We start from the raw sequence: 24,539 nt of genomic DNA on the forward strand, positions 1-24,539 counted from the left end.
TTAATTAAATAACGTTGAATTATACGAATATTAAACTTTACAAACACAGTGTCAAGCATTAATTTAAACATCATAAACAGTGATAAATACTTTATTTACTTAATCTCTCTTTTACATAAAGATCGAAGATAAAATCAAGATCGGCGACAGTCATAATAATCAAGAAGCTTCCTCTGTAAGATACGGTAGGTAATGGGCGGTGTTGTACGGTTAGAGGAAGCTATACGCAATTTAAAGATTTGTTTTTTGTCTCAAATTAGTTATATAGGACTGAAAACCCCTAGGGCGTGTCGTTTTCTAACCTGAGTTTGTTAATCACTATACACAGGGAATGGTCGCAACTTATAATTGATATACACAATAAAGGAAATGTATACAAAAATAATTTGCATTTAAATTTTTAAAAGTAAATCGAGATGTATGCATTTAATAACAAAGGGCTCAAATAGGCAGATTGCCTGCTGCCCAATCCTATTATGTAATATTTTTTACATAATAAAATATTGTTTAAATAAGATTTAATAACATGTACAATTTCCAATGTCGTTTTGTGATGCAAATTAACTACCTCATTCCATTTCTTGTAAAGAATAACAACTTAAATAATCGAGTTAAAGACAGCAGTGATATTACAAGCATATCAGGTTAAAATAAGAGAACAACACTAATTATTTTAATATTATCAATCTAACTCTGATGTCAACCTGAAAAATATCATCACGTCCTTAAATTGCTATAAACCGCTTTGCGAATATTCTTATATGATAAGTAACTGTTTATATCACTTGTACAGAAAGCCTTGCCCATGAACAAGTTAATTATGAACATACAATACACACAAAATACAAATATAATGATAATCATTGTAAATGTTTACTTATTGTTTTCTATAATATGATTGCAAACTGGTTGAAATTTTGTTGAAACTCGAATGTACGGACAGAGATCAGCAAAAGCATTTCATCAAATTAATTTATTCGGTATGCAGTTTACGTAGATTAAATAGAAAAGTTTCAATACTTCTTCACAATTTGGTAATCTTGACTGAATAAAAAAAAGAAATTATAATCTGACTGCCAAGCATACTTATCAGTTCCTGATTAGGCTATGTCATTTTAAATGGATTGTAAAATTACTGTACATCGTCATGTATTTAAATGAATGATTTTAAACACATTCTATATAAATCTAACATTTTAAAAATATATATCGTATGTTATTCTAAACAGTTCCATTAATTAAAATGATATATACGTGTAGTGTGGTGTAGCTGTCAAGTATTTTTTTAGTCGAGGGAGATAACTCGCGTTTCAGCCCGATACTTTTCTTCACTTGAAATATATGTAAGAGTATGAAAATTGTTGATTTAAATAAATAAAGTTATTCTAATTGCTGGTAAAATTCATCTAAACAGTACACATATAAAAAAGTTAGATCCACTCTTTCTTTTAATTCATACACCTGTACTTACATCCTAAGGGCAGATCATGAGTTGCCCTGTCAGTGGATATTTGTGATCTTGGTTTTTGGGAGTAAACTCTCCTATGCAGTTACTCTGACAAACCGAAAATGAAACAGTGTTTAGACCAAAGCACAAATCATCACCGCTGACAAGAATTAGTTCTTGTGAATAATTGATATATTTGAAATTATGTATGCTAAAGCATTGTTTTTCCAGGAAACATATTTATAGATACCTTGAAAATAGTCAGATTTTAAATGGTATGAACAATTTAGATAATTTTTGTAGTTGTATGTGTTCTTACGCCAGAGTTCACTATAGTCTCATTCAACTCGACGCTCAGCTGTCTTCGTAAATCTTTGACAAGCAGAGAGTCTCTCTTGCTTGTCGACAAGCAGAGAGTCTCTCTTGCTTGTCGACAAGCAGAGAGTCTCTCTTGCTTGTCGGGGATTAACGGCGACAGCAGAGCGTTTGGTTGAACGAGACGAGAGTTCAATATTGCTTGGATCCATAAATTTTCCATAAATATTTCTATCACTGATACATAGTTTGATTGAATTTATTCTATCTTTAAATATTACTTAACATGATTCATATGTCGAAAAAGTCCGAAAATTCATATTATAAAAATGTGCGTAATTCAATTACAGATTAGAAACTACCTGTACTTGTAATGCAAAATAACATATCATTGATTTTAAAATAAATAAACATCGATAAAATCAACTCCCGTCACTTCTTCGGTATTTTGATTATTGGTTGTTTATGTCAGGTTGAATTTGGTTGGTTTATATATATTTTGCTTTATGTGTTTTACCGCCAAGTTTGAAAACCTTTGTCTGGACATTGACCAGAGCAGACATATATATCTATATTGACTAGTAATTGAATTCTGGACCAGACCTTGCTCTTTTTCTGAATCAAAGTCAATGTCACTATCTCACCAAGCATTCAGTGTAACGAGTCTGTTCCCATAGAATGGGCTTATATACATTACGCATATAATAGAGTCACTCTGTCTGAATAGATTTAATGATGAAACGAACCATACAGAAATCTTTGTTCTCAATGATATTAAACAAAGACTGTAACATTTATCGATAAGACCGCAGCGGTATTGCGTGGAAAATACGGGATCCGCGTTGACGGTACTGTCTGAATTGCAATCAATTTCCCTAAGAAATAGAGGGAATTATATTCTGTAGATGTAAATATAATACATTAACTTTTCGAATAAGATTTTCATGACAAGGTATATTCATCTTTTTTGAAATTGAAAAATATTGATGTTAATTTTTGCAGGAGATGAAGCATTCACCTCTTCAATTGGATAAGAAATTTCATTACAACCTGTCACAAATTCCTAACCCAAAAGAATCAAACAATGCTACAAGACTTCCACTGGATGTTTTTAGATCATGGAAGACAAAGAGCAGCAACTTTACAGAAGGTTTGATTGAACAGTGCTCTAACATTAAATCACAGTACACTGTTATGTTGATAATTTGTAATTACATGTACATAGTAACTACGGAAAAAATATTACCAGTATGAGTATTACCCTCCTCAACTGTGGCTCTACAGGAAAATTTTGGTTGACAGCTAGGTCATAGAGCTACAGTTACATGCAATGCAAAAAACTTGCACTTGGTTTAGAATTTATTATTCTAACATGTTCAGTGAAAATATAATTATTTGATACCAGATATTTTTTCAGAAATTTTACAACATATGTCATCATTTAACCTTGCCTCAAACTTCTTTTAAACACTCGCACCTAACTAGGAGAGTGAAAGTGTGTGAAAATCACATCATTTTTACTTATTTTTGAACAAACAATTCTACTTCTTTTTTATAGGCTGATGAGGGTATATAAAGGAATTTTAGAGGCAACTAATGTGGCATGTACATCTGTAGCAAAATGTCTGAGGAATATTTTGGTTATTATTAAATATTACAGATGTGTGTAGGTGAACAAAATAAATAGGTCTAAAACAAGCACAAGATTTTGTGTAGAAGAAACTCTCTGAAAATGAACAAAAAATTAAGTATACCAATTTTGGAAAAGGTGCACAACAGTACACCGAACTGTGCAACTTCTATACTCTGTCCCAAGATATCCTCCATCCACATTTTGCTTAATTACTCGATATGTATTAATACCTCAGGATTCACAAGATGTTCATTTAAAAGTATGAAAAATTTCCAAGATTTCTCGTTTGAAATGGGGATAATCAGATTTCAATACAAGGCTAAAAAATGTTATGGCTACAGGGATTTTGTATTGCAGTAAGCCCGGATGATAACATTAAAAAATTGTGCGAGGTAATCCGAGTGACTTAGAATGGACAAAAGATGAAAACATTCTCCATTATAAATCTCGGTACGAAATCTGTTTTCGTTCTTGTGAATTTTTCCGAGTAAAAAATGAAACTATGTCAATGAAAATATCTTGGAAATTTTCCCTTTTATCCATTTCAATCGCTTTTCTTTCACAGGTATGTGTATTTTTATTAAAAATAGGCCAAATGTGCTGCATAAATATCTCGGGACACTCTATAAGTCTGTTTATAGATTTGACAGTTGCTTTCAAATTTGAAATTTCTCTTTTCAGACCTTTGTCAAACATTTTGTTATAAAGTTTCATAATAAATGGTAAATTATTTTATTTTACTATGTAGATGAATTACAAGAGTTATTTCTTGACCATCCATTGCATCCATATTTGAGTGGACAGGTGGTGAATCTTGGTTATGTTCGAGCAAAGTGGTCACCTAAAGGTGCAGACCTGATGGGGAGGTAGTGTACTGCCAGTATTGTTGATTCTGTTTTTAGCTTGTCTGAACTGAAGGTTCAAGTGAGCTTTTCTGATCACCTGCTGTCCGTCGTCTGTCCGTCTGTAAACTTTTAACATTTTTGACTTCTTCTCTAGAACCACTGGGCTAAATTTAACAAAACTTGGTACAAAGCATCCTTGGAAGGGAATTCTAAATTGTTAAAATAAAGGGCAAATCCTTTTTTAAAAGGGTGATTATTGCGTAATAGTGAAAATAGGGTGCATGTCTTAAAAACTCTTCTTCTTAAGAACCATTGCACCAGAAATGCCAATATTTACACCAAAGCTTTTATCTAAATTGTTAAAATCGTGACCCTGGACCAATACTGGGGCCCCGTCAGGGGCTCAAAGTTTAACATAGAAATACTTCGGGAAAATGTTTTAAAATCTACTTTTCAAGAACTTAATAATGCTCCAATTTGTGATACATGTATTACTATGCAAGCATCATCAAATAATGTAGATTATAAATTATAAAAATCGTGACCCCCGTACCAATACTGGAGCCCCATGAGGGGTTCAAAGTTTAACAAAGAAATATATAAGGAAAATGTTAAAAAACCTTCTTCTCAAGAACCACAATGCTCAATTTGTGATATTACTATGCAAGCATGCATCCTCAAATAATTGTTAATCCGCAAACCAATATTGGGGCCCCCAGAGAGGTTCAAATTTTAACATAGATAATTTTAAAAATCTTTTTTCAATAACCAATTTGTGAGATTACTATGCAAGCATCTTCGAATATTGTAGATTGTAAATTGTTAAAATCATGACCCATGGACCAATAATGTGGACCTATGAGGAGTTCAAATTTTAACATAGAAATATATAGGAAAAATGTTTAAAATCTTCATCTCAAGATTTACAATGTTCCAATTTGTGATACATGTATTACTATGCTATATTTTCCAGTTGTAATGAGTGTTTAAAAAAAATGGTGTCCAAAATTGAAAGTTACTAACAACAAGAAAGATAACTGTTTATAGAAAACTACCGTATTTTTCGGGGCATATGCCAGTATTTTTTTTCTCCGATTGAGAGAGCCCCGGCCTATCCCCCGGGATCGGCTAATCGTAGACTCAAAGTTGAAAAAATTTAATAATAAAATATAAAATCCACTGTTTTTATCCATTGTACTATTGTAGCACTTTATTATGAGGGTTGGGTTTTTTTCATCCGTTTTAACTATTGTTTGATAGTTATCCCGTTGATAATTTTTGTAATGACATCGTGAGTAATAAAATGTACAGTACTATACGAGGTATTTCTTTACAACCCCAATCAAAAGAATTTTTTTCACACGTTCATGTATGAACCCTGGAAACTATTATTGCGTAGTAAAAAAGAAAACGAAACCGGGTAGAATGTAATATGACAGAATTTTTGTGAATTCTTCATGTCTGCGTTCGCGGGAATCACTGGTCTTGGGTGTAGAATAAATCAAATGCTTTGTGTTTTTACAATTGATTTTCTGTTGGATGAAATAACGGTATTCTGGTGTCGTGTGTATATACAAAGGTGTGAAACCTGTGACTAAAACACAGCCTGGGGGCAAGTAGTGTACACCGTTACACTTCATTGCATTAACTGTGTTTTTAGCTCACCTGAGCTGAAAGCTCAAGTGAGCTTTTCTGATCAAAATTTGTCCGTTGTCTGTCATCGGCGTTGGCGTTGTCAGTGGCGTTGTCGTTGTAAACTTTTCACATTTTTTTCTTCTTCTCCAGAACCACTGGGCAGATTTCAACCAAATTTGGCACAAAGCATCACTGGGTGAAGGGGATTCAAGTTTGTTCAAATGAAGGGCCACACGCTCTTTAAAGGGGAGATAATTGAGAATTATTGAAAATTTGTTGGTATTTTTCAAAAATCTTCTTCTCAAAAACTATTTGGCCAGAAAAGCTTAAACTTGTGTGGAGGCATCCTCAGGTAGTGGAGATTCAAGTTTGTTCAAATCATGGTTCCCATGGGTAGGGTGGGGCCACAATAGGGGGATCAAGTTTTACATAGGAATTTATAGATAAAATCTTTAAAAATCTTCTTCTCAAAAACTATTTGGCCAGAAAAGCTCAAATTAAAATGGAAGCATCCTCAGGTTGTGTAGATTCAAGTTTGTTCAAATCATGGTCCCCGGGGGTAGGGTGGGGCCACAACAGGGGGATCAAGTTTTATATAGGAATATATAGAGAAAATCTATAAAATCTTCTTCTCAAAAACTATTAGGCCATATAAGCTCAAATTAAAATGAAAGCATCCTCAGGTAGTGGAGATTCAAGTTTGTTCAAATCATAGTCCCTGGGGGTATGGCGGGGCCACAATGGGGGAATGGATTTTTACATAGGAATATATAGAGAATACCTTTAAAAATCTTCTTCTCAAAACCTATTAGGCCAGGAAAGCTCAAATATGAGTGGAAGCATCCTCAGGTAGTAAAGATTCAAGTTTGTTCAAATCATGGTCCCCATGGGTAGGGTGGGGCCACAATGGGGGAATGGATTTTTACATAGGAATATATAGAGAAAATCTTTAAAAATCTTTTTCTCAAAAACTATTAGGCCAGAAAAGCTCAAATTAGACTGGAAGCATCCTCAGATAATGTAGATTCAAGTTTGTTCAAATCATGGTCTCCGGGGTTGGGTGGGGCTACAATTGGGGTATGAATTTTTATACAGGAATATATAGAGAAAATCTTTAAAAATCTTTTTAAAAACTATTTGGCCAGAAAAGCTGAAAGTTGTGTAGAGGCACCCTCGGGTAGTGTATAAATTCAAGTTTGCAAAATTATAGTCCCTGGAGGTAGGGCGGGGCCGCAATGGCGGGTTGAATTTTTACATAGGAATATATAGAGAAAATCTTTAAAAATATTCTTGGAAAGTTTTCAGTCCAAAACTCACTACTTTGTTTGAAACCTCAGGCTATGCAGATTTAAGTTTGATGAAACCATGATTCCCTAGAGAAAAGTTGGGCCACAAAATGGGGGGGGGGGGGGGGGGTATATAGGATTAGAGAAAAATCTTCTTAGAGGTACAACAACAAAAGGGGCTTGATATTTACCAAAAAAAGATGTGGATAAAAATTGGCAGGTTTTCAATTTTTTTTTAGCAAAATCTACTGTACTTAGTTGTAAAGATATTTTGATTTCGATACTGTAATGCTAATTTGATCAGAGTTAAGGCTCAGGTGAGCGATGTGGCCCCTGGGCCTCTTGTTAACATTACAACTTCTCTGCATAACGGCAAGTCACTATTTAATTAGTTAATGGAAAGAACACAAATTAAATATTTTATGTTTGGTATTTCGTTTTCTCATTCATAGCGATTACGGGGGATAACTCTATTTGAAAAATTATGAAACCACGTGTTGAGCTAATAAACGCCATACCCCGTATTTACAAGTAGCTTTCAAAGTATAACTTGATGAAATGAAATTTAGAAATAAGGTATTAATAACATATAAAAGGTTTGGTAAAATATTATACTTAGTTCTACCAGACTGAACCACGGAGATAGGTGTTGCAATTAAATTTACACTATGTAAAATTACGATACGTAACGATACACTGACGAATACGGAAGAGACCAAACAGCCACAAAACACAGATGAATTTTTAAAAATTGCTTGAAATATATATGTTAAGCAAATTTAATAACTTTAATTACTCTTTTGACTTTCTACATCGATATTCTGAAAGTATATACTTAATACGATGACTTCCTTAATCAGCGGTCATACTTTCACTATAGTAATCATCGATTGAAAATCGGCTTATCCCCCAATTCGGCTAGTCTAAGGATTTTTCTTGAATTTTGTCTAAAAATGAGCAATTTGGCCTATGCCCCACATCGACATATGCCTCGAAAAATACGGTATTAAAAAACATGATGTCTACAAGCGATAGCGGTATCAAAGACCAGAAGTTTATGTGAAATGATTAAAAATTAAACACAGAAATAAATCGTGACGGCCGGACTATTTCTGAGGTCCCAAGAAGAATTGAAAGACTAGACTCTGACCGTGCTTGCACGGATTAACATTGCATATGGTATCGGACATTTACGAAATAGATACATTGACACACTGTATTGTTAAATTTTCATAGCCAAGGTTTAAGCCTTCAATAATGCTTTTAATTTCTCTACACTCTGCTTAGTTAGAATAATCTAACTGTGTCTCAGGACAGGCCTTCACCACAGTTAAAATGCCTCCTACATACCCGTAATGTAGCAGAAAATTGCAGAATCGCTCCAAAACGATTTTGGAGAAAATTAATGAAGTTGCTGTAAATAACAGTAAAATTATTCATAACACCATTTTGAGGATGTAAATACCTTTCATCTAAAAATTTAATAATATTATTGAAGAATCCAACACTTTTTCAGCAATGTTTTTTGCTCGCTATTCGGAACTCTCAGGATTTTTCATAGTAAATGCACTGTGTTAAAGTTATCTCCCGTATTTTCTTTGATGAACAAAATATAAATAGCAAATTTCCAATTAAAATTAACACGTCTTTGTATAATTGTTTCTGAGATTATCCATGCAAATGTGATATTGTGGAAACATAGACTAATCTGTAATTTTTTGAGGAATTTTCATTGCTTATTAATAAGCGAAGCTTGATTGAGAAAAACTAAAAACAAATTAGTAATCCTCAAGTACCAATGATGTTTGAAATGTATAAACAAAAGACAGTACTTCCGATTTATCGGTATTAAAGGCCAAAAGTTTGAGGCTATTATTTTTGTGTTGTAGATGCCAGGAACTGTTGTTCAGGTGAGCAATGTGGCCCATGGGCCTCTTGTTTACTTGAAGGTTTATCTGTAGCTTTGTTACTCACAGAAAGTCTTTACAGGTGTGCATTGGCTGCTATCACAGGCAACCACAGTCTAAGTATTTATGTGACTGGAAATGACAGAAAGAAGTTTAAACAGGTTTGTTGTTAATTTTCTCTATTGAATAGGAAAACCAAAAAAAAACAACAATAAGAACATTAATAAAAACCCCATGTACCGCTATTTTTTTAATACTTCAACTATATCTGTATATAGCTGAGTAGTTGATTGTTGACAACCCTGAATGTTATTTTAATTAACGTTGTACTAAAAGTTTGGCCATAAAAAGGATTTGATGTGGTCAAAATCTTGATCAAACTAAGTTTACTTTACTGGTGGCACTATATAATCAAATTGTTGCCAAAAATATATCTATTTTATGCAGTTTTGTTTTATTTTTTATGCAGAATTTGATTTTAAATGCTAAAGAATCTAATATTTTTCTAGATTTTTAATAATATTTTTCATTTTTAATTGTTTGATTGATAATTTAACAATACTGATTGAATGCCTTATAGATTATAGAGAAATTTGCATGTAAGCTTAACGTGCGTGTATTGTACTGTATTCTAAAGTTTTATTTGTGTGCATGATTGTATTTATAGGTATTTGATTTGAACTCCATATTGTTTAAAAGATATGAAGACAGAGTGTCGAAGAATATGACCTTCACTGAATTTAAGGATGTAAGCTACAATATGTTTGCAGTAGGTAAGTTGAATGAAAATTTTTGGCCCCAAATCCTCAAATAAATGATTGTAAAACAAGTGCATTTTATTGCATGATATTTTTTAAGAAAACTTATTTCTAATAAATTCTTGTGTGTCTGAACATAATTTATTGAATAGATTAAGGGAATTTAAAAAAAGCTATTTCATGCAACGTGATTTGATTGTCAAGAATTGATACATTAATTTGGAATGAGGTTACAAAAGGGGCTTGATATTTACCATAAATAATATGTGAATAGAAATCAGCAGAGTTTTAAAAAAAATTTTGCAAGATCTACTGTACCTAGTTGTAAAGATATTTTGATTTTGATACTGTAATGCTAATTTGATCAGAGTTAAGGCAACTGTTGCTCAGGTGAGCGATGTGGCCCCTGGGCCTCTTGTTTTATGATGTCTATGTTATGATGTCTATATATATTAATTCTAACAAAAATTAAAACAAAACAAATAGCAGTTTTTTCCTTCTCGATTAAATCCTTTAGACTGAGCACATGCCTGTTACAGTGTTTTACACCATCGCGGTTAACTTGTGGCCCCGCAATCACCGCAAAGACAATACAGCAATGCTGTATTGCGAAAAGGATATTATCTCACATCTTGTGCTTTTTAGAGTGAGCTTTATGAACTGAAAATGTATGGTATTGAATTGGAAGGCCAGCAAAATTAAGCATACTAAATTTGACTATGAATTTCAGTCTTTCTGTCAAAGTTTGAAGTAAACACTTCTATCAAACATTTATTAGGATTTTTAAATTCTTATTTTTTGTTTAGATGCTGCTTGGTCACCATTGTGTAATTATGAAGATGTCAGTTATTTCCTGATGGCAGTGGCAATGAAAAATGGTGTGATACAGCTTTGTAAGGTCCACATTCCTTTGTGCTCAGAGTAAGTAATTAGTTGGACTGAGGTGATTAACCCATCAAAGTTAAGTACGGTATATTCAAAGGTTGATTTGATCGAAATTAAGGGCTTGTAGATTTTTTGAAAAAATACTTCAGTTGACGCTGTTTTCATACATTTGCGCATGTTTGGAATTCGAAAAAATATACCATGTAAATGTATTAGCTGATGTACATGAATTTTCAGAGAGAATGTTAGTATTGTTAGTGAAGTTCACCCTCTGTGTTCAATTCCCTCATCTGTTTGTTGGAGCCCTGAACCATGTAATGGAAAAGGTAAGTTTGATTCCACTCTGCCAAAGTTAGAAACAAACATTGTGGTCAATTTATTCTTTTTTCTTTCAGTAAGTTCAAACATGATATTTTTTTAATGTGTTTTGTATGTGTACCATAACGATAGACAACTTGACACCAATCTGTAGACATCTTTCACCACTGTTCTGTTACTACAGGATACATTGCGGTCGGCTATCAGACCGGCCAGGTGATGAATCTGATAGTGGACTATAGAAGAATGGCTGTAGACTCGGTCGCTGGGCTCCATGACGAGCAAGATCTCATCCAAGTGGGAAGTAGCACCTGGAAAGTTATGTCAAAGGTAACCCTCAACATGAAGTAGAGGTAACCATTGCTGGTGGCCTAGCTAACAATTTATTGATAAGAGTTACACACATATTATTTTTATAATTGGTCTAATTTTCAGGTATATTTAAAAAACATTATTGATATTACAATATTGAAAATGTGTATTTCACTTTTTAGGGGAGTGAAACAACAAATTTGAATTAATACAATTCCTGTTTTATAGCAAGGAGAAACTGAAATGTAGGAAGTTTTTTTTTCTTGCAGGGGATGATGCTTCTCTTGGTAACCAAAGAAATTAATGTACTTTCCTTTCTGATAGACAGTAAAACGGCAGCAGTGTTGAAAAAAAATTTACATATAGGGCAGCACAACTTCTCTGTTACAGGTAGTTATACTGGACTTGAACTCTGTATATGTAGAACAATAAACAAATTATTGACAATATATGTATATCGATCAAAAACGCTAACAAAATATCCCCAACTTTTTGTGTCTATAGATAATAAGAGTCCATTCAAAACGTCACATCACGTCACAGATTTTCAATAAGGAAATATATACAGTGAATGTAAATATTTCTAAATACAATACCGATCAGACCCAATCTTACAGAAAGTAAACCCCAAGGCGTACTTACTTACTTACTTAGTCCTCTTCGTGCCTAGAGCGCATAAGGCCTTCACCGAGGATCTCCTTTTCTGCCTGTCTGCTGACATCTGCTGTACCATGCCCCAAGTCCATCCCTGATTTTTCATCTCCTTTTTCACTGACTTCCGCCATGTCTCCTTTGATAGCCCTCTCTTTCTTTTTCCTGGTGGAGTCCATCTTAAGGCTACCCTTGGTATTTCTGATGTTTCCTTTCTCAGGACATGGCAAGGTGTACTCTTAGGGTTTATTCTGAGTTTACTTTGGGTTAACCAGAGCAGACCCAGAGTAAACCCAGAGCGAACACAGAGAGTAAACCCCGATCAGAAGTATACCCCTGAAACTAGACGCTACATGTGTATTTGGAATATACAAGGGGCAGAGATTACAGGCAGTAAGATGGTAAGACAAAAGGTGGGTCTGCTTCTCACTTCAGTGCGTATAGTGGACCCCAAAAGCAAACCCTGAGTAAACTTTGGGTCCCCTCTGAATTTGTTTTGGGTTAACCCAAAACAAATTCAGAGGGGACCCAAAGTAAAGCCCGAGTGGACGCAAATTTTCAAAAAGTAGACCCAGAGTAAACCCAAAGTAGACCCCAAAAGTAAACCCGGGGTTGGGGTCTACTCTGGTGTTAGGTTGGGTCTGAATGGCACTGTATATTCTTTATATGAACCTACAGAATAGTAAAAATGTTCATTTTTGTTTGAACTTTTAAATGATATCACATTGATTACCATATTTATATACTTATCGGTTTCCTGTTAATAATTCTAAACGATTTGCGTTTTTTATTTTTCAAATATAAATATAAACTTTTAATGAACAGCGAACCTTTTGAGAATTTAAGCCCTTCAGGCTTTACAGGATTTTCTCACACGACTAACCAAGTTTATATCCCAGTGAACTTTTAAAATGCTGTTTATTTCTTGAATAAACACATTATTCAGAACTTGATTTCTTTTAAGATGAGTGGATGTTACCATGTATTGAGTATTCTGTAATACAGATTTCTTATTGTCTTTCCCCCTTGTGCAGAAAAAAAATAGAATTAAAAAGGATACACATATGTCAGAGGTTAATTGAAATGAAATGACATGATTTAAAGCAAACACTTTTTATCTTGTTTTGATATGCATATAGGGCTGATATCCATTGGAGATTTATTTGTGATGTCATCAGAAGATGGACAATTACAAACCCTGCAAGCTACATTCAGTGAAAATGGTCAGATATTACTGCAAGTCTGTGCTTATTTATTCTTTCAAAATCTGGAGAGGTTTTAAAAAGGATAAAGTGATACAGTTTTATATCGCTTAAGTTGGTATGCTACACCAAAACTTTATTTTTTTCATGCATAAAATCTAACTATATTAGTATGCTTTATACACGTTTTATTTCATTTGTCCTTATCCCTTTTTTTTTAGACGGACATGTTGAAATAGGATTTTCACCATTAAGTACAGACTTTCAGGAAGTAAGAAAAATCTTTGGTATAAGCTGCTCACCAAATGGAACATACGTTATTGTAGCAACTTGGTAATTTCAATTTGATTTCTTTTGTAAAATTTGTATTGTTTATGTACTCAATGCATATAATAAATTTAGAATAGCTTCATTTGAATGTATTACAGTTTAACAGTGATATTCAGCTCAATTGCTGATAAGAATTTTGTTTTGCAGGCCCTTAAAAAAGTTTGACTGGAAGTTTATGAAGAGACGCCCTATGCATGTAAGTCAAGCTTGTAACTGTGACTAGGCTGTTGGTTTTTGCTCACCTGAGCCGAGTGCTTTTAAAATGAGCTTTTCTGATCACCTTTTGTTTTGCGTCCATTTGTCTGTCTTTCCATCTGTAAACTTTTTACATTTCTGACTTCATCAGAACCACTGGGCCAATTTTTTTATTTATGCCCCTGCAAATGAAGTTTAGTGGGGTATATTGGTTTCACCCTGTCCGTCTGTCTGTAGACACAACTTTGTCCCCCCTATAGAATTTTTTACTATTGCATGAAACAGTCTGAAAATTTGTGCATATGTTGATCACCATCTGAAGATGTGCACCTGCAATTGTTTTTAAGATCAGACAAGATTTAATGATTTTATGACAGTTTTCATTTCGCAACAAAATCTACTCTGCTACTTCTATGCAAACAAGTTTTTATTGCAGAAAAACTCATGAAATATACAGTATTGTGCTCCAGACAAAAAATTACAGGCATATAGCACACGCATGGTGACACACCTGACTTCATACAATGTATATTTTACTCATAATAAAACTAAAAACAGTCTATCTAATAATACACAAGTACACATCGGGGCCATCTTTTATTTATTTGAATTTGTTGCATTAGCTGGAAGTTTCACTTGGAAACTTAGGGGTAAAATTATTTTGCGATCCTCTCCGTTTCCCGCATATAGAAATCAAAATGCAAACTTTATTCATCATTATGATTAGTGTCATAATTGTAGAGTAAACATATCAAATCTCAAGGGATCTTAAGGTCTCTCATGGCATCCAGGACTGTTAAGATTTGTTAATACGCACGTACACAAATCAGGGTCTTATGTTGTAATGTTCAGATCAGATCGAGGACACATCGGAAATTATATATGAGCAATTTTATCAGAACGTATTTTATCGTACCTAAACAGGCAATGAGACCTACTTGGACCTTACTGTTTCAAATCTCAATAAATTGCATAAGGACATATCGACTCGCATGACCTCATACATAAGTCTAAATTATACAGAATTCGAAGTTCCACGATTAGTGTTGATTTGTCAATTGTAGTGTTAGTTATCACACAACAGTGGTAACCTAGAATAGAAAATGAGACACACTTCTCTAGATATTGTGATTCAATTTCTTATTGAATTTTTGTACTGTTTAGATCCAATAAGATTTTTTCCAAATAGAAATATTATGATTTAAGGATGGAAATGAAGAGTATATATATATAACCTTATTCTAGTTTACTACCGTATAAAAATTGAGACACCGTCCATCCAGATATTCAGTATTTAAGTATTTTCAATAAAAATACCGTACGCAGCGCTACTTGTTCTCTTGCTTTGACAAACAGTGCTACCCAAAACTGTACACTTCGATTCCAACACTGTATAGTTGCTGTTTTGCAGATCACATATATCAGAGCTCATTACTTGGATTTTGATTTTTGGTAATTAAGAAAAAAATAACACTTGTTAAAATTAGGGTGTTTTTTTGGCAATATATTGCATACAGGGTACAATGACCTGCTGAGTTAAAACTTTTATCAGACATGCATGAATCGTGGGCAGTCCAGCACATTTTGCCAACTCTGTTGTTTTGGAGATCCATTGTACATGTCAGAGATGTGCTTATTAGGCCATCCTTAAAAAAATGTTTGTTTGGAATTGCCGCCTGGGGGTTTTCAGACCCAGGAGGGAGGGAGGTAAATTATTTATTTTTTTTCAAATTGGAAATTTATTTTATAATTGTTGAAGAATTAAAATGTCAATTGAAAACAGTGAAATGTTTATTACTTTTCTTTGTTCTGACATGTCAAACAAGAAAAACACACACAAAAGAGTGCTCAAAAATAACATTCAATGAACCAAAACTGATAGTCAAACTTTTAGATCTAGTTTTAACAGTCTATTTCATAGGGTTTCTTCTTGGAACTTCTAGCCCTTTTTGGAGACAATTCACACAAACTGGAAGAACGACGCGGAATTTCTTTAGAAAATTTTGGTCCTTTTGAACATCAGCTGAAGCACAATAGCAGCAAAGATCTTTTCTTGTGCCTTTGGCTGCTTCTGCATAATATGCAAACTCCATGTGCATTGTGCAGTTCAACTGCAAACGAACAAACACTTTTCCATGAAGAACATCACCTAGATCAAAGAAACAATACTTCAATGAATCACATGCAGCAAATATTAATTTTATTGCATTAATTTCCTAAAAATTGCGATATTAAATAAAATATTAATTTTTAATATTCTGGATTTATCTATAAATAATTTACCTTCAGGTATTAAAAGAGCTCCACATGTGTAATCATACTTTTCTAGTGTTCTTGCCAAAGTCCTTGTGTCCCTAAGTGTCAGAGTTTTCTTTGAATAGATACATCTTATCTTTTCACATTCACAGCAGGTAACTGTTGACCTTACATTTTGGGCAACCAGAAAGCTGTTCTTTACTCCCTGAAATCAGATGCGATATTATTTAATTATTCATAACTAAAAGTAATAAATAAGAGTTTAAGTAAGAGAAAATGTTAGCAGATATTTGCATATCAAATACCAAAGATTCAATATATACAAATTATCATTCATTCTAGTATTAACATACTTGCAATTCCTCTGCAACAGTAGTCGCTGTAGAATTTTTTGCAGAGGGTCGATCACCGTCTGTTGTTGGTTGACCCAACACCTCAGTCAATGGCTTGTAGTGAATCTTGTCAGCCTTCTGGATAGGATCAGGTAGCCACGGCAGGTCTTCTATCTGCATTGGAGAACAGCAGTTAGGGTCTTTACATTTACGAATTTGGAAAGTGTATTGCCTCTGACGACAGTGGTTCTCTAGGAATCTTTGGTATTCTGAAAACAAAACAAAATATATGTACTGTTTTAATATCAAAATGGCCTGTACAACTTGATATTGCAGAAATACTTTTTTTATTACTTTATGAAATTACCTTGCTTGTTGGACAAATGTTTTTGCTGATACTGCCCAAGCTGAATGGTATTGTCAATAAGCTGCCCTATCTGCTCTTCCATTGACTTCACAGCCTCATCAGAAGCAGCATTTGGACACTTAAAAGGCTGTCCTTTAAGTGTAAGTCGACATGTGCGATTTTGCAGCATGGTGATGATTTCATTAAGAGAATCCAACCACTGTCCTTTCAAATCCGGCACTTTTTCTGATTTCTTTCTAATTTCTGCCATACTGTTAGCACTTTTCAGGATTTGCTCTGTGTTGCTATCACATTCATTTCTGGCAAGTGACATGTTCTGAATAGATAGATTCAGTACTGACATTATCCTTTCTACTGGGTTTGCCCATGAATGTCCTGGTGCTGTTCTACCAGCAATCAGCATGTCAAGGTTTAAATTCCTGAACAACACAATAAGTGAGAGTTTTACTGAGTGGTACGTTAGTCTGTGGTCAGGTCCTCCATGTGAGTAAATCATCAGGATAGGCTTTACTGGTAGTTCTCCCAATAACATCTTCTGTATCTCTACTGCATGTCTGAATGGGCTGCTTGCCTGGAATATTGAATCCTTGTATATTACTGACACCTGTCCTTGGTAAAATGATCCATCCTTGTCTTCTGGTAATGCCACATTAAGAATTACTGATGGAGTAATGGAACCTTTACTTGAGACATCATGATTTATAGCAGACAACTGAGAAGCAGAAGGAACCAGACTTTTCTTTCCCCGAACACCTGATGAAATGTACTGTCCAGGCTCTCCAATATCAATCTTTGATTTGTCATCAATGCTAAGGAAAGTCACACTGTCTTTGAAAATATTTGCAAAATGTCTCATGTATTTATACTGTGAAGCACAGTAGTGTTCATCCTGATGAGAAAGTCTCAACTATCTTGTCTGGACTTTGAATTGAAGAGGAATGACAGATTTGTACAATCTTGCTGTTTTAATATAAGCATTTTTTGGTGCAAATGAAAATAAAACTGTTGATTCACTTGGAATTGGGGTTCCAGTTGGTAAATCAGCACTTACATCCCTGATGAGATCACTGACAGAAATGTACCTTGAGACATGCTCAATATTGTGTCTCCTCTCATCAGCTGCACACTGTTCTTCTACCTTTGCTCTAAGGAGATCGAAGAAAACCTGAAATGTATCTCCTGGCCTCCCAGTATTTAAGTGTCGTAGATCAATTACCAGGTCTGGATCTTCCGAAGATATAGCTTCTTGAATTCTGTATTCAATTGAAGGATTTTGATCAACAGAGGCATCATTAGTCAGTTCTTTGTAAATAGATCTAAGAATATGTTTTGGAGTTTGACAAGCATGTAATCCAGTGTATTTACGAGTGAAATCTGACTTCATATTTCTGGTATGGTATTCAAGAAGACGTGGTTTCAGATTCTCAATAGTTTTTGATCCTTCATTAACAATTTCCTGTACACTTCGGTCAGTTGGGACTCGCCATATGAAAACTGAGGTACCAACAGATCCACCAGGGTTATACTTGAGCACATTAACTGGCATTGACAAAGCAATCTTCTGAAGAAAGTCATATCTATCAAAATTTGTCTTGAATGGTTCATCTAAATGAATAGCTTCATCAAAAAATACATATTCATAATGGTTCATTTTTGCTAAACAAGTGTCAAGGATAGCATACTTGGGCCCTACTTTTTCTGTCTGTGGAACATAGTAGAGAAAAGCATCCTTGGCTATTTCTCGGACAGGATGAGTAAGGTTTTGTCGACATTGTTGTTCTTCATTTGCCTTATCTAACTGATCTGCGTAAATGTTGAAACACTTTGCCAGTTCAAGAATATCATCTTTGATTTCATTCCACTTACTCACAAAAGGCTGGGATATCAACTGAAATAGGGCAGTGCTATGAGACTTTAAATCAATGGCCGACAGTCTTGGCGCTTTCTTCTTTATTTTCTTGAAGTCATGGTAACCACAAAAACTCAAGAGTCTGCATGAAAAAAAAAATCATACTTTTAAAGAAAGTAAGAAATGAAGCACATACGGATTAATTTGACATTGAGGGTGTTGATTAATAACTGTATTTTTAAGCTTGAATAATACCTCATTTCAGATTCCTGATTGTTGTTTTAAGTGCAGCAATTTTCTGTTGAAGTTTTTTCAAATTGTCTTTGTCAATGAGCCACAGTGCATTCACCAAGACATTTATATTCTTAGTAGACTCAGTGTCACTCATAGAATTGGGGAAAAAACAGTCTTTCTGCTTAAGTAGATCCACCAGGTCATTATACAACTGATCTTTGGCTGTTAATTAAAAATGATATCATTTTTAATGTTACGAAAATATTAGGTTTTAAGTGTTAAAACAATTAAAATATATGTCTAAATGTTTCTACACTAAGTCAGAGACAAAAATAACATTTATGTATCTTTAAACTAAGTGTATGTGTTGAAACATGAATTCAATATATCAGATTTTTCTAATATTATGTGTTCATGTGTTAAGCAATGTACACACCTGTAAACTTCTTTTCATTTGTGTCTTTCTTTGGAGCTGATTTTGTACACAATGTCTGAGTTTGCATGATGTGGTGGAGTGCGTTGGCTCGCTGAGGGGGTACCGGATCATCAGTATTGCTATTGATTTTATATGTGACGTATTTTAAGGACTTATCAAACTGACGGACCACCTTTATTTCTTCTTCTATATCAGGATAAAAAATCTCTGACCCATGTAGTTTTGATGACAACTGGACTGATATCTCCCCCCGCGTGGCCGTTTTCAATCTCGACATGTCGGTCTTGTCCATCTCCAATGCAACCTCTGTCAGTATTTGCTTCCATGTGTCATCGCTATCAAAACTGTATATTCTGTTGCTTATTTTAAGTTCACCATTCAACTGTATGGATACGCACAACGGAATGGTTGATGAGTCTTCAGGACTCGAACGTTTTCCACCACTGGCACCAGCCTTCATGTTTGACATTTTGGCGCGTTTGCGAGAACCTTCGGATCTCAATATTATAAATACTTCAAAGAAAACGTTTTATTGATCCAGTGTGTTTATGAATATTATGAGGAGATCGAACCCGATTTTAAAAAAAACATTCGACGAACGAACTATTTATAAACCTGTTGGTACGAAACAAAACAATAAAAAAAATTGTTCTTTTTATTTTGCCAATAAAATTTTTTCAGCGGGGGTTATTTAGATGAGGCGGGCGGCAATTCCAAACAAACAGTAATTTTATTATGGCCTTACTTGGATTTTAATTATGCCCCCCTTCGAAGAAGGGAGAGCATATTGCTTTGCTGCTGTCTATCGGTCGGTCCACCAACAGTTTCCGTTCATTTTCTTTGCAAAGGATAAACATATTGAAATGAAATTTGGTATACAGGTTTATCATGATAATATCTAGGTCAAGTTCGATATCGGGTACGATCGAGCAATTTTCGACAGAGTTATGGTCCTTGGACTTAGAAAAATTCGAGTTATTTGCAGTTTCCGCTCATTTTCTTCGCAAAGGGTGCACATATTAATATGAAATTTGGTATGCAGGTTTATCATGATAATATCTAGGTCAAGTTCGATTTTGGGTATGATAGAGCAATTTCTGACAATGTTATGCCCCTGGACTTAGAAAAATTCCAAATATTTGCAGTTTAAGTTCATATTCTTTGTGGATGTTTCCAAGGGAGGGGGGCATAAGTGTTTCACAAACATCTCTTGTTTTTAATAATTTATGAGAAAAAAAATCCACCCGTTAAATTTTTGAAGTTTTTGTTTTGGAAAAATTTTGCATATAGAGTACCCCATTTCTCTGGATAGGTAATGTTTATCAATTCAGGGTTGACAAAAGGATTATGGATACTGTTCACTTTTAAAAAAAATGGTTTGTTGTCACATTGACAGCTTTTTTCCTTGTTTTTTTTTTAAACGAAGTTTAGGGGGGTATATTGAATTCATCCTGTCCGTCTGTCTGTCTGTAGACGCAACTTTGTCCCCTCTATAGAATTTTTTACTACTGCATGGAACAGTCTGAAAATTTTTACATATATTGATCACCATCTGAAGATGTGCACCTGCAATTTTTTTTTTAAGATCAGACAAGATTTAATGATTTTATGACAGTTTTCATTTTCCTTATTAACCGGGTTTTCCAACTGAAAAATCCGGTTATTAAAATGGTGAAAATGGCGGGTGGGCGGCTGCCAAAAGGGTACCCTCATTGTATGGATAACTTCTCTTACAGATAGGAATTTGATTTCTGATAATTTATCGAAAAAATACCAGCTTTTGAACTTAGTTATTTTTTGGCAAAATATTGCATATAGGGTACCCACATTGTACGGATAACTCCTCCTACAGTTATCAAGATAGGAAGTTGTTCTTTTGCAGATCAATTGTACATATATCAGAGGTGTGCATATTGCTAGAATTTTGATTTCGGATTATTTATGAAAAAAATACCAGCTTTTGAACTTAGTCATTTTTTGGCAAAATATTGCATATAGGGTACTCCATTTCACTGGATACTGGTTGACATGGATTATGGATACAGTTCACATAAAAGAAAACCCGGTTTGCTGTCACATTGACAGCTTTTTACTTGTTCTATATATTGTACACTGATGTTGAAAAGTAAGGGAGGTGATCCTTACAGATTTTATTAGGCTGGTTAAAATTAATTCTACTTTTAACGTCACTTGAAAATTTAAAACTTTCAAGGGAGGGAGGAAAAAAATAAACAAACAAAAATTTCAAACAAATTTGTGTTTATTGAAAGTCACCCATTCAGTTACCAATACATCAACACTGTTATATAATACATATGGTAGGATTCAGTCCATGTCAATTTTTGCATTTTCCAAGCAAATACTTTTGTGTTATTTGGGTGTATGTCCTTTCTGTGAGTACATAATGTATACTGGACGAGAAGTGGAGTAACTTAATTGCAAGCACATCAAGTGGTACATTCAATGGATTTTCATCACCACAAACATTGCAAACCAAAGGAAAACTTTAAATTTCCTTTTAATGGAAAAAGTTGCTCAACACATGTGACTCACACATTATCTGCAATCAAATTAATGACATTATTTCATATATTTTGATAATGACACATTTTAAAATTTAACATATCAGAGCTGTGTTGTAAGATTCACTGTACTTACTTCTAAGAACTCAAAACAAGGTTCTTGACATAAGTGTTTTCCAATTCTTCTTTCCTATTATTATTCCTCATTAATATTAAAAATGTTTTTAAAAATGTAGATACATTTTAAATATAAGAGATTAGCAGTCATTATCTTGTGAGAACTCAAATAAGTAAATTATGCTGACTTAATGCATAATATTGGGGCTCAATCATATTTCTTCTTTGCCTTTCAAAGATATTACACCCATAACTATCATATTTAACATCAAATATTGTTTGTTTGAACACTTAAATCTCAGTATGATTTTAAAGGGTTCATTCACCTTTGAAATTGAACAAAAAATAAATATTAACAAATTCATTACAACGTAAAGTTAAAATTGAAGTAACTGGGGAAAGGTACAATTTTTAAGTGTTTTGAGAAGTTGCTTAAGCCAGCTTTCCGATCTTAAAAAATGCAAAAATCTTAACTTCAACGTACACATTTTGTTTTTGTTTTTTATGAAGATGGGTAGTAATTTCAGTTGTTGTGGACTACTTTAAAAAATGTATACAACAAACCTAGGTTTTGGGCAATAGTTGGTTCAGCATGGTTCAGGCTCTGTAACTTGACAACCGACATCATTCAATCTTGAAATAAGATTTTTACTGTCAACTTCGATCATGTGTTGATCCATTATTGTTTATTTTTTAAAAAATTTTCTTTGACAGTGGCGTATACACTCATTTTCTTCGTATTATGAATAATGAATACCTCGATGCTGTTTCTGTGCATGTTTTTCTCTCATTTAGGATGTAAAATTAAACTGCTAAATGAAAACCCAAACCAGAGCGACTTTTACAAATCTGGATTTGTTTGCTTTTTCAAAACGACAATTTCGCCGAAACCTACGCGCGTGGGTTACTTTCAATTAAAGGGGCATGGTCACGATTTTAGTAAAAGATTATTTTTCAGATTTTTATATTTGCAATGCTTCAGACAGGCATTTTTAATAGGCAACCGAAATTTGAGTGTCATTTGTTGAGTTATTTATAAGCGAGTTACAGAGCTTGAAATTCTTCGCTATGTAAACAAAGCGTTTGTTTGGGGTATAAGTCCCATTAGGACAGTTCTACTTTCTATTAGAAAAATGAAAAGCTTTGAGCAAAAATGATGCTGTGATACAATAGGAAACAAAACTTCCAGTGCATTTTGTTTTGAAACCAGTTACAGTTATCATACTAAGGATTTCTGTAGGCCTTCATATATAGATTTCTGGTTGATTTGCAGGTAATGCAGTTATTTAATAATAACAATTTTGTTTGAAGTTGATTTAGATTCTAGCTGTGTCTGGAGTCTAACATTTGTACTAATGTAAAAACATTATCCATGGAATAAATTTTTACAGGTTTACACGCTCCCTCTGAAACAAGATGCTGAAACAAGAAAAAGTGCTGAAAAACTCTTATTGGATGAAACTGGTATAATCATCAGTATATTCATTTTTAGAATAGTAATACAACAGGTTGATTTTCTTGAATAATACCATATGATTATACCCCCAAATAATATTTTGTTTCTCAGACAACCATGCATCAGGTCAGATGATGCTCTGTTGATTCCTTATATGCAAACTTTAATGTTTATGCTTTTATAAAAGGAAGGAATGGTAGATGGATCTCTACTGGTACTGTAAAGCAACTATTATTTGCGACTTCTTTATTTTGCGATTTACCAAAGAAAAACTGGTTCGCGGCGATAAATTTTCATGATTTAAATGTAGATTTTCTGAAAAAAATAACAGCAAAGATATTTGAGGACTGGTTTGCGGTGAGAAATATTCATGACGACAAAGCTTTCACAATCCTCGCTAAAAATTCTCGCACAAAATTCTCGCACGCGAATAAAAGTTGGTTTACAACTGTATGTATGTAATATAAGTTCTTCTCATTTATTCAGTGCCAATGAAACATATCCCAGATGTTCTGGAGTATTTTCGACAGTGCTTGTGGTCAGGAGTCAATATTATCCCCTCCCTAACCAACTTTGTGACACAGACACACAAATGGTTCTCTATGAATGTCAAACTGCTGAGAGTATTAAGGTAATGTGTACTAGTTAGATTAAGCTAGTGTATATATAGTCGCCTCCTTAATGAGAATCTTTGTATAAACTGCATACTCCATATAAATATATATAAACTGCATTTTGAAAAAAAAAAAAGCTTGTGTGTGTCTATGCATTTTCCAGAAGTTAAATATAAACCCATGATTTTACAGGTATTTCATCTTGACAATTCAGTTGCACATCCCAGAAACAACAGATGAAGGAATAAATGAAGCTGCCCTGGCCAAAGGCACTGTTTCTGAATTGTCTGTCATTATTATGCTGAAGTATTTGGAAAAAGTGTTTGATACTCTGTTGAGGTCTCAACAGCAGAAGTTTACTCAGACAGGTGAGATCATTTGGACATGGAGACTGTGTAACCTGTAGAACTAGTGATACATTATACACTCTGTGCAATATAGATATTGTTTGTTCACTGTTTTAGTGTTATGATGTAACAGCTTTTAATTAGGGCCTTGCTCTGCGGGTACCCTATTGTAATCAGTCTGTCTGTCCATCGGAGATTGCTTGTCCCGAGCATATCTTCTCTCCCTTAGGCCCATTCTGGCTCATACTTCACCCACAGAGTGCCTTTCGGAAAATGGTTTGCAGTGACAT

General features: G+C 34.0%; 1 protein-coding gene and 1 pseudogene across 1 annotated transcript in view; one reads left to right on the forward strand and one right to left on the reverse strand.

The window, feature by feature from the left end:
* The window catches only part of LOC105334138 (general transcription factor 3C polypeptide 4), a 41,620-nt gene that overhangs the window by 5,110 nt on the left and 11,971 nt on the right, over positions 1–24,539 (forward strand). Inside the window, exons 2-15 of the mRNA XM_034446370.2 lie at positions 2,765–2,912; positions 4,144–4,261; positions 9,151–9,229; positions 9,736–9,841; positions 10,633–10,747; positions 10,949–11,037; positions 11,214–11,359; positions 11,611–11,731; positions 13,132–13,215; positions 13,416–13,527; positions 13,672–13,720; positions 23,224–23,296; positions 23,775–23,919; positions 24,095–24,270. Coding sequence (XP_034302261.2) covers positions 2,765–2,912; positions 4,144–4,261; positions 9,151–9,229; positions 9,736–9,841; positions 10,633–10,747; positions 10,949–11,037; positions 11,214–11,359; positions 11,611–11,731; positions 13,132–13,215; positions 13,416–13,527; positions 13,672–13,720; positions 23,224–23,296; positions 23,775–23,919; positions 24,095–24,270 — 1,561 coding nt within the window. The remainder of the gene's footprint in view (positions 1–2,764; positions 2,913–4,143; positions 4,262–9,150; positions 9,230–9,735; positions 9,842–10,632; positions 10,748–10,948; positions 11,038–11,213; positions 11,360–11,610; positions 11,732–13,131; positions 13,216–13,415; positions 13,528–13,671; positions 13,721–23,223; positions 23,297–23,774; positions 23,920–24,094; positions 24,271–24,539) is intronic.
* LOC136272580 (uncharacterized) lies at positions 15,361–19,916 on the reverse strand (annotated as a pseudogene).

The sequence above is a fragment of the Magallana gigas genome, chromosome 2 (genome assembly GCF_963853765.1).
Source record: "Magallana gigas chromosome 2, xbMagGiga1.1, whole genome shotgun sequence".
NCBI classification, from domain to species: Eukaryota; Metazoa; Mollusca; class Bivalvia; order Ostreida; family Ostreidae; genus Magallana; species Magallana gigas.